Source organism: Bacillus rossius, chromosome 16 (genome assembly GCF_032445375.1).
Source record: "Bacillus rossius redtenbacheri isolate Brsri chromosome 16, Brsri_v3, whole genome shotgun sequence".
NCBI lineage: Eukaryota > Metazoa > Arthropoda > Insecta > Phasmatodea > Bacillidae > Bacillus > Bacillus rossius.
In genome coordinates this window covers 4,542,672-4,554,043 of record NC_086343.1, presented here as the reverse complement: position 1 = coordinate 4,554,043, position 11,372 = coordinate 4,542,672, and the positions used below count along the sequence as shown (strand labels likewise).

The 11,372-nt window shown below is 39.1% G+C and overlaps 1 protein-coding gene across 1 annotated transcript; it reads right to left on the bottom strand.

Annotated features, from left to right (window-relative positions):
- Nucleotides 1-9,078: 9,078 nt before the first annotated feature.
- On the bottom strand, nt 9,079-10,797 carry LOC134540292 (uncharacterized). Its single transcript, XM_063382951.1, has one exon. The coding sequence runs from the start codon at nt 10,795-10,797 to the stop codon at nt 9,079-9,081; it is 1,719 nt and encodes a 572-aa protein (XP_063239021.1).
- Between the last annotated feature and the right edge of the window lie 575 nt (nt 10,798-11,372).

Below are 11,372 nucleotides of genomic sequence, written 5' to 3'. Positions count from 1 at the left end.
AATATTGGATATTTTTGTATGAATTTGACCCTTCTTGTATATCATGCTTATAAAATTAGCATGTTTTATTGTTAATATTTTGAAATTTTTGTAAAAAAAATACTAAATAGGGTATTTATGTTAAAATTATTTGCTACAACAATGAAAAAATAAATAGTCTACTTTCATTTTATGATCAAAACATCGCTTAGATTTTACAGAATGTAAGAAACGTACTTTACAGCTTAAAACATGTAAGTAGTGTAATAATACTGGTTCCGAGTCAGTAATTTTGAATTCAGTCAATCCAAAGTTGTTTTGATTCAGTAATCCTAACATTATTCTTTCTATCTCTCCCTCTCTACACTTAATTTGAGTCATGCTTAAAGTTATTTGTAAACCGTTCAATAATTGATGAATATTCGAATTAACATGTATGCTTGTGTAAAACGTCATCCAAAGTTTAAAATAATGTGCCAATTTTTGTAAGCTTGACAAGAAATGTTGGAGAAATGATTCCAAATTGTATGTCATACACGTGCAAAAAAAATAACCATAGCAATGTGCTGTACAAATTTACAATATGTATTTCTTAAAGTGAAAACGGACCATTTCTTGGCAACTGGTTTCCACAGAATATTTTGTAAAAATAAGAAGAGAAAAGAAAGTTCATCTGTGTACTGGTGGCTCGACAAATCTCTGCATAATCCTTCACGTACTCGTATGCACTTCTTGCCGTCCATGATACTGCACAATCTCTCTTACTTCCGCGAGTCTGGAAGCACCAACCAGTCCGTGTGCACAGATGTCTTTTCCGTGTTTTAGTTTTGACGCTTTCATTCGGTTCATATTTCTGTGCTTGTTGCGTAAGGGGGTTAAGTCACAAATGGTTAAAAAATTGAATTATTTACTTATGAAATTGATAAGGGAGATTAGAGACATTATTTTAAAACAATGTGTTTCCAAAGTTATAAAGCAGTTATTAAAGCTAAAAAAATGACTTCAAGAAACCTGATAATTTTCAATCGCGATTTCCTCAAAACTATGATTTTGTACTTAAACCCCTTTTATGCAACAAGCACAGATTTAAATGTGCATTTATTGTACAGTTGGTATTTGAAGAAAAAAAATGTTCTATGCGTTAATGATCGTCTCGTATGTACTTCCATGTCAAGAATCGCTCGGACCAATGTCTGTACCGCCTGGTGTCATCGGAGTCATAATTTAAAACTCGTTTCTGTTGGGTGTAGATGTTTGGTTGATGTCAATCGATGTGTTTTTTGTTGGTGTTTGTGTAACAGTTACGTTGCATTGAGACTCTGCCACTTCGCGTAGTTGCTGCTCTGCCTGGTTGTCTTAACGAAATTTGTCATTTGTTACTATTGTTGTTAAAACAATGTCAATTTTGACATTCTCCAGGTAGAAAACCCGCCCAGAATTTCGAGAGGCTACAAACAAAAGGATTATGGCTGTGGCGGTTCACATAACATTACACTCTGAATAAAGTTCTCTTACTTGTTTTGTCACATGTTTTTTATGTGTACTAGTTCTTTGGGCCAGTCACCTTGTAACCATGTCTCTGGGACGCACAAAGCTACGTGGAGTGGCACTGTATTCATCTGAATATTGTTTCCAGCTGTACTTTTTGTACTTTTCTGTGATCTGGAAGGTTCGGCACCACAGGCTATGCCGGGTAAGCGGTTTTGCGCAGGGCCTGATTAACCCTTAGGCTAATTAGGCTGCAGCCTAGGGCACTAGGATCCGTGGGGGGGGGGGCTGAAATCGTGTCTTCGCATGCGCTATTAATCTAGCATCATTGCATCTACCCTACATATTTAAACTAGACCGAGACAAAACACTAAAAACTAAATGCGCTGTGAACTGGAAAAAAGCTTGGGACTCCCTGATTTTAACAATAAATTTTGAAACTTTTATAGGTAGTATGATACCATTTTGAAATTTTCACGCAAGTAAACAAAGTAAAAGCTAATATACTGCCTTTTTTTTTTTAGGCCGACCGTAATACACACACCTGGCGGGGGTGCGTCCTCATGATTAACTCAGGGCGGTCAGAACTCTTGATCAGTCGCTGGTTTCGCGTGATTATCGTTTGTCAACGTAGTTTCCAACAGGAATACAAAATGTGTGGAAACTTGACATGTGAACTGTGGCCTGCTGGGAAAGAAGGGAGAACCCCTGTACGGACAGTAACGATAACTGCGCAGCTGCTGCGACCTGGCGGCCATTGTCTTCGGTCGGAGACCACCTGAAGAATATCTCGAGGCTGGGTTCATAATTTAAAATAAAAAAACTTAAGCGAGCCCACGGCAGGTCATGCTCCAAGCACATAATTGTGCGAAGTCAGTTCATATTTGAAAACTTACCGTTAAATTTCAGCCTGTGAAATTTCGCGATGTATCCGAAATCTGGTGGCAGTGTTAGTAAGTGACTATATTAACTACCAAATGATTGTCACGTTACATCTGGCCAGCAATTCGTTAGCACAGTTTTTTTCAAGATACAAATAAATGAGGGTTATATAAAAGTTTCAGTTAACCATTCTAACCACGACACATTTTTTTTATTTACAATATTTGCTGGTTACTTATAAGTAATAGCATTAATTAATTTTTAAAGCAGGAATCACACCTGAGCATTGCAATATCTCGACGATTTCTTGCCACAGTATGATTGGTAAATATAAATAGTTTTCTAGTTCCGCCAAAATGGCTTCCTGCTCTACTCTCATTGGCCGTTGCGCCATGCGTCCGTAACAGAAATAAAATAAATTCAGTTCCCTTCTATCTGCACAACCGTCCTATGTGCTATTGTGAATCAGTAGGTTGGAAGACATGGCTGTCAAATCTTGTGTGAACGACCTACTGTTACTGTTATTTTTTTCAATTGTGCTCCGCTGGTGCCGGATCTTAAGGGGGGGGGGGTTAGGTCCCGCCATCCTGGATTATTTCCATTTTTTTTTATTTTGCTGTGATTCAAATTTTGAACTATTTATCCCAAATTTTTGTCATGACAAGACATAAATCTAATCTTCCAGCCCTTCTGTACCTTGTTGCAACCACACATTTACCAACAGGCTCCAGTCTGTAAGAGCCGCGAGGAAATAACTTATTATTTCACACGGGCTATTACAGCTGTCATGATTAACCACACCAGTTCACACAAGTGTTGACTCCAGCAAGTAGCCAAAGATAACTCCTGTGCCATGTCGAAATCTAGCACGGAAGTTTATTGCAGGCGGTGTCAAATTAATTCTCTAAATGGCAAAATGGCGAGGCCTAGTTCCCCCCCCCCCCCCCCCCTCAAACCGTCGGATCGAGGATGTTTCGCTGTGGTGTCAGCCCTGACTGCATCGCTCATGAAGAAGTCGCACGACAACAAAAGGGCGTGTCCTGGTAAACCTTTCCCTTCTCTCCGTCCATTTACAAGCTTTCTCTGACGCCGTGTTCGGCGACTTTTGGGATTGTCAGAGACCTGCGAAATTCGCGGTGTTTCGATGGCCTTCAGGATAGACTGCACATACCCCTGCACACTCGGGCAAATAATGCAAGCTCATTGGCTGCCGACTTGTAAGTCGTCTCAGCTGGTTTGTTTGTGATTCGAACCTTCTTTGGTTGAGGGTTTATAACTGGTTGAGATTCGTCAAGATGAACAGAAAGCCAATAGCAAAATTATCAAAGAGGTATATGTGTTTGGATTCTAGCCTATCACCGAATGAATCCGCGAATTTTGCAGGTATCTAGTGATTGTGTTCTCGAAGGAGTCAGGCGTGTGTCTAGATTGGCTTTCACTGAGGTCGTGGCCAGGATTTTGTGAACACCATTATATTATTTTTTATAGCAAAATTTTCTTTATAATTGAATTTTTAAAAAAAAAATTGGTTGTCACACTAAAATCCTCAGGTAAACTTTTAAAACTCCGTTTACAGAAAAAAAATTTAATTTTTATTTTTTGTGTTGTACTTAATTTTTTATAATGCTATTTTTCTTAAGTTAATTGTTTTATGAGTTCGTTGAAACAAATCATTTATAAATTAATGTTTATTAAATGCACGAAACGCACACATCAAGTTTGTATGAAAGGCATGCTTACAATGACACGTGTGCAAACTGGCATTAAACAATAGACTATTTGGAAGAAAAAAAACAATACGCATGTGGAAGCTAAAATGGCAAAAAAAATGCGTTATTGTAAGCTGATATCTCCTATATAACTAGGTATGTTACTGTAATTTTCTTATTCAGTCTTCGCTTTTTTTTTAAGATTCTCTAAGGGAGGGGTCCGGACCTTAAGGGTGAACCCCCCCCCCCCTTCCCCCCCCAAAAAAAAACAGCTACGTCCATGATTTCACGGGTAGTATCTAGGAATTTCGTCCCAGTCACTTTAGAAAACTTTTCTCAAAATTGAGTTAGTTATATTTAGAGACCGAAATAATTCGCAGATTCATTTCGCGATAGTCTGAAATTCATACACATATACCTTTAAGCTGCTCTTGCTATTGGCTCACTGTTCGTCTGGGCGACTCTGAGCCAATGAGAAACCCTCAACCAAAGAAGAGACGAATCTCGGGGCAATACCAGTTGAGACGACTCACAAGTCAGCAGCCAACGAACTGGCGTTATTTTCCCGAGTGTACAGAGGACTGTGTAGACTATCCTGGAGGTCATTGAAACCGCGAGTTTTTCAGGTCTCTAGTTATATTACCGAAGCGGCCACGCCTGGTTCGTATTTGCAACAATACCAATCGCTCCATGTCTCCATGAACTTAATGGTTTAGTGTTAAAAGGCACATACCAAATTTCGCTGTAAATTAACACACCTAAACGACACACTTTCTGGTCCCTTTATTCAAGGAACACTAAAAGTACTATAAGTTGTAGAACATCTTCGTTTTATAACCCTGGCTAAGTGTACTTGATTGCCTGCAAGCCATTGGGATGCCTTCAATTCACAGACGAGAGAGCCAAACGTCCGATCGTGCATCTTCGGTTTTTTTTTATTTTGGACAACTCATGATAACTTATGGTCAATTAGGTTAGGTTAGCTACATTATAAACATTTTAAAACATTGTGGACGGTTGATTTGGTTAGGATAGCTTAATTAAAGATACCGTAAACAGTTTCCTAGCCCTGGATAGCTACATATTAAAAAAAGTTATTTGCCAAGCAACCTTCTGGGAACTTCGGGTGTGGCTCTCTCGTCTGTGGAATGCAGGCTTCCCGCAAGCCAATCTATGCACGCCCGTCTTGCAAATGTATTCGTTGGTACTCCACTTCGCACGATATTGTTCTATGTGGAAATTTAGCTTCCAACTCTTAGTGACACAGATGTCGCGAAATTAACTGTGCAAGTTTTGAACAATGTTTTAATATCTTTTTACTAGTTTCATTAATTGTTAATAAATTAATGCAAGAGTAGAAAATTTGTCATGCTTACGCGTGATCACAGTTTATCAGCGAAGTACCAACCCAGATTCTGGGAAATTTCAGACAGAACTTTTGGAGATTATGTTGCGAATAGATATGACTAGTGATGTTTTTTTTTTTTAATTATTCAAAAATGCTTCTACAGAAGCTTATTTTATAATGCTTTAAGCTTGAATGGAGCACTTAGACTTAGAACTAAATGCTAAGGGATTGCACGTAGTCACTAAAGTGCTTCTCGTACGTGGCCATTTATTGATGTTTACAACTTGTTAAAAATATCATTGGCTTAAAACAACCCATTCGGTTATGGGGAAATGTCTGTGTTCAATTTAAAGCTTTCTTGTACATTTCGCCGACTACAAGTTTTGCTGTTATACTTACCGACTAGTTCTGCAGTCTGCCATGTATGTATATAAAGTATAAATATTTGCAGAATTCTGACTCGAAAAGAATTTTGTCAGCGCTTTGAAGTGTTGTTTCGGAATGAGAAAATATGTAACTGAAATATGGCTAATGTATTGTTCGTGTACTCGTGTTACATAAACACAGTGCCATTATTGTTTTTATGCTAGAGTTTTGCTAAGAATGGATTAAATTGTTATTGTGAATATATTTGAAAGTGTGTTTTGCTTTTTGCCCTAATTTTATCTTTCTATATGCTACTAAAAATGTACACCACCTTCAAAAATTTCCCTTACATTTATTATCATGACGTAATGACTTTATTATATAAATACAGAAGATAGGTCATAAATAAGATTTATATGTGAGTCTAGTTTTATAGAGAAGGGTGATATTTAAGCCTGAAGGACGCATATGAAAACGTATTTGTGTATACGGCAGATATACTCATAGTTTATGAAATTCTATGAAATTCTGACTTATACGAACTATGAATTGGCTATTATAATGAATTTGTGATCTTTAAAACTATATAGCTGCAGAGATCCACAATCTTTTTTCAAAAACTCTGTGAACATTGTGGCGTGTACGCCACTTTCATTGCCCTGGGTCGTTTTAATATGGAATTATTTTTGTTAGGCCAATCTTTTTTTTATTTTTGCTAAGATTTTTACATGCAGCTTTGTTTGCTATGGATAAATGATTTTTTTTATGATTGAACAAAACTTACTCCCATTTCACACCCTTAAAAGACGAAATGAATTAACTTTTAAAAATACAATTTTTAACACTATATGCTTAGTAGTAGTATATAAATGTCCCTCCGTAGACTGGTGCCGGTGCAAGGTGCCGATCCGCCATCTTGGATTGTGACGTTACGGAGGCCATTTTGGGTGAACTTGACAATTATTGACCTTGACCTTCGAAATTTGCAACAAAAAAAATACTTAATATTTGCCAAAAAAAAATTTAAAATGTCCTGTGTTTACGAAAAAATTTAATTAAAAAACACCATAAACAATATTATCTTTGAAATATTTGTGCAATGGGAGTGCATGACTTGATGTAAGCTTTTGGACATACGCCATTGCTAAGCACATGTATGTCTGTGTCGTGTTTTTGTCTCGTTTCAACTGTTGTGCTGAATTTTTTGGGTTCAATATTTTTTTGCTGTCATCATTTGTGGGGTTATTTTCGTTCTCTTAGTCCATTTTTCTTTGTTGACCATATTCTTTTTATGGACTATTATGTGGTGTTTATATCCTGTTGACAACAGCAATTTTTTGCTTAATTTGTGTTTTTGTCTTTTGGATTTTTTGTAGTTTTATTCTACAGACATACATGTGCTTAGCAATGGCGTATTTCCAAAAGCTTACATCAAACCATAAACAATTCTAAAATTTGGAATTCGAAATCCTCAAAATTTTTTTGCCTTTAAAATAACAAAAATTCCTCATCTACAAGCAACCAATAAGCCTCTTGAGGACATTTGACCTAGACCAATAGGATGTCATGGCCACCATATTGGATTATGCCATCATCGTTACAATTTTCGTTATGGCCGCCATCTTGAATATCTGTAAATACTATCAGGAAATTAATTAATAAAAAATTAATTAAGATTTAATAAAAACCATCCCGCCATTTTGAAATTAGGACATTATGTCCGCCATCTTGAAAATTCGTAATTGTTAAGAAAAATGTTTAGTTTAATAATAATGTATTTGAAAATAATTAAATTAATAAACGCACTTATGTCCAGTTCGAACCCAGAGAGGACATAATAAATATAGCGATGGATCTTTCCTTCAAGGAAGCCACTGACAGACTGACCTCCCACCACTAATACCAATGTATATATTATGGCTGCTAGTATGATTTCAATTCCGCCATCTGGTTTACGTCTGCTGCAGGACGCCATCTTGGATTATAACATAATTGCAATCATGTTTTTGTCTGCTGGAGGCAGCCTAGTACTTGCTCGAAGAACAATAGCCTTAATTAAATTGATCAGTTATTATGCCACTAACTCTGATTCAATAATATTTAACTTTATTTAGCATTAATAAGGTCTAAATTAGATTACTGTTCAGTAGTTTGGAACAGTATTAATACTTCTGACAGTGACAAAATTGAAAATATTCAAAACAAATTATTTAATCAAATAATATTGCCCAACCTAATTAAGATTCACTTTCTGAATGTAGAGCTTACTTAGATTCTCTCTTCATTAAAAATATTTATATTTCCAATTTAAACTGTAAATATATTATTGACAATACATGACTTCAAATGTTCCCAAGTTCTTTAGTCTCCTCATTTCAACTTTGTGTGCACTCACCAAAAATAATGAAATTGTTTTTAGACTGATTTCAAATTTTAACAATTATGATAAAACTTAAAATATAAAAACGATTAATACTAAGCTGATATAGTTGATTTATTAAAATAAATATTACTTTTCAAGAGACCTTACTACTGTTTCAAACATGTAAACGTTTTGCCTTATGGAAACCATTCCCATTTATATTATTTTATTACCCCTTAACTTTCATTTTTCTGTAATTTTAATATGGAAAGTTATTCTGTCAAGAATTATGTTGTTCTTAAATTATTCTGTTATTTTCAATTAATAATTGTAGAATGGTTATTGTGTTTATATGTTTTATTTGTTTACTTGACCATTGTACGATGTTTGTGTTCTGTTCTTGTATTTTGTGTTTTTATGTCGTGCACACCCTATAAGTCTTTTGACTGTTGGAATCATTTGTACGGCCTTCAAGTTTCAGTTGACCTTGGTTGTAGTGTTGCGAGGTTGGATTGAATACTTTTTTTAAAATTTGTTTCATCTTACAAACAAAGCAGGACCATATTATAATATTAATCTATCGTTTTTCATACGAGATCATTAATTATATTAATGACTCAAGCCAATCTTAATGTAAATCACATATTAAAGTAATATTGAAATAACTCTAAAATTTGGATTATTCGTAATATATTTTAGATTTATCAGCTCTGAGATGATAAATTTTTAATACTGTAGAATGAAGAAAATGTTTAATTCAAATAAAAGAGCAGTACTGGAGTATAAAGGTAAACATGTACATACATGCATCCTCTACAGTATATTCAAACACAATATACACGATTTTTTTTTTTTTTGATCTTTGGACGCATGAATGCGCCACTTAGATTTCAAATTCCCGCACGATCACAAATTTTTTACGCTGAAAGTAATTGAAAACAAGTCTATTTCACTTGCAGATGATTTTTAACTGAAATTACTGGGAGATTTCTCGTTCTAAGAAAGCGCTTCTGCTGCCAAGATACAAAATTTTCGGTCAGGAACACGGACGTGCTTACAGCTGCGCCAGCCAATAGAATCTTAAAGAAATACTGCAGATGTTTCAAGGAGAGGGGCGTGTCGTTCTCTCCCAAGCTCAGTTTTTTGCCGTGTTTCCCGAAAGTGGATATGAGCTCGCGGTAGTTCTTGACCCCCACGCCGATCTGCTGAATGAGCTGGAGGGTGGAGCTGAGCTGGTCGACGAATGGGAAGTCCAGCCGGGTCTTCACGTAGACGATGATCATCGTGATGTACTCGTCCATGATGTGGAGGAGCTGCCGGTTGTTGAGGTTCTCCTCCAGGCTCACCAGGTACTCGGCGTACGTCCGCGCGCTGGCCACGCTCGCGTTCCTCCAGGTCTTGGCCCAGCCGAGGGCTGCTCGGGTGCTGTCCACCGGCACGAACAGCTCCACCAGCCTCATCATGAAGGGGTCGTCGTCGGCGATGGCGTCGTCCAGCAGGCCGAAGTTGAACTGCACGCCGTCCTCGAAGCTCAGCGGCACGCCGATCATGACGGCCCGGGACGTGAGCTCCTCCACGGTGTCTATGTCTTCGGAGTACTCGGGCAGCATCATGTGGGAGTGGAAGGAACCCGTGTAGGCGTTGTTGAATATGATGCTGAAGAGGATGACGGACAGCAGGAAGATTCTGAGGGAGTTGGTCTTCGGGACGTGCAGGATGTTTCCCACCTGCATCGCCCGAAACATCTCCAAGCCGTCGAGCTGCCGGGCTGGCGAGGGACACGACCACTGGACCAGCTTGCAGACGGCGACCGTCGACGACAGGAACCCCAGGTACGCCGCCCAGGTGCCCCAGGTGAACGGCAGAGCGAAGTTCATCCACCGGGGCAACTCCTCGGCGGCGGGGACTATCACCGCGAAGGGACAGATCAGCATGGGGTACGCGGAGCACCTCAGCTGCTGCGGCGACGACATCACGTCCGGAAACCCGAACACGTCGAACTCCCTCCCGTACGACTCCGGAGTGCACCAGCGACCCGCGTCCTCCGGCTTCCCGCCCGAGCGCTCCGTGAACGTGAAGTTGTACTTCTCGAAGAAGATGTTGATGTAATTGTAGAACATGCCGCTGAACTCGTTGTGTCCGTCTATCGATGCGTGCCTGCTCACGAACGGAGGGAAGTTTGGGAAAGAAACCACCAGCGGGTAGCCGTTCACGTCTGGTAAGACCTCGCTGAAAAGACCTCCGACTTCCTGTGAAGTTCTCATAGATGTCTGTGTGAACGACCCATTCGGTTCGAACGGGTTGAAGCTCAGCGCCTGCACGTCTGAACTCGTTTCAGCACCACGCCCGTGGCTGGAGAGAAGAACGCAGTGCAACGCTTCATATCTCGTCCAACACCGTCTTAAGATCTCTTCGGCGTTGCCGGGGAAACCGTGCAGCTGTTCGGTCAGAACGAACAGGAAGAAAGCTTTGCAGCTGAATAAGGGCGACTGCATGATCTCAGACATGGACTTGGTGAAGAACTCGCGTTTGTCGTTGTCAGAGATGATGACGAATGCCCTTGCAATGGAAGGAGTGTTACCCTTCGAGATGGTGGCATAATCGATAACCATGCTGTTCATCAGGTAGATGGAGCTGGATGCAAGCGAGTTGATAGCCTTCATTATTTTATCAGCCGCGTTTGGGGAAATTAAGTCGCTTCTGACTACGACGTCCCTGATCTTGTTTTTAAAATAAACGTCGAATATTTCCCGTACTGCCGAGACAATGCCCATGTTTTGCGACTGTGGTTTGTCGGGTGGTATCAGGAAATTTGAACACGAGGCTGAGCCAAACATTATGGCAAGCAATACTCTCATTGTCTTTGCCATCTTTTACTACCGTGGTGCAAACCTGAAAATAGGAAATACCAATTCATTAAGAATAAATATATCCACAAAACACACACTAGAATCAACTATTATTTAAACATAAGTAGTACAAAGTTCGGCAGGAGCAGCCGAGGAGCCTGCCACCATCTTGGATTGTTACATCATAGTGGCCATCTTGGATTGTTACAACATGGTGGCCATCTTGGATTGTTACATCATGGCAGCCATCTTGGATGACGACCGTGACATTTGACATTGACCCTCATGGCCATCTTAGCTTCATTTGACCTTGACCCCGGTGACTATCTCGGGTGACCTTGATTCTGGTGACCAGGTGATTGTCGTTTGAGGTTTCGGAGGCGGGATTT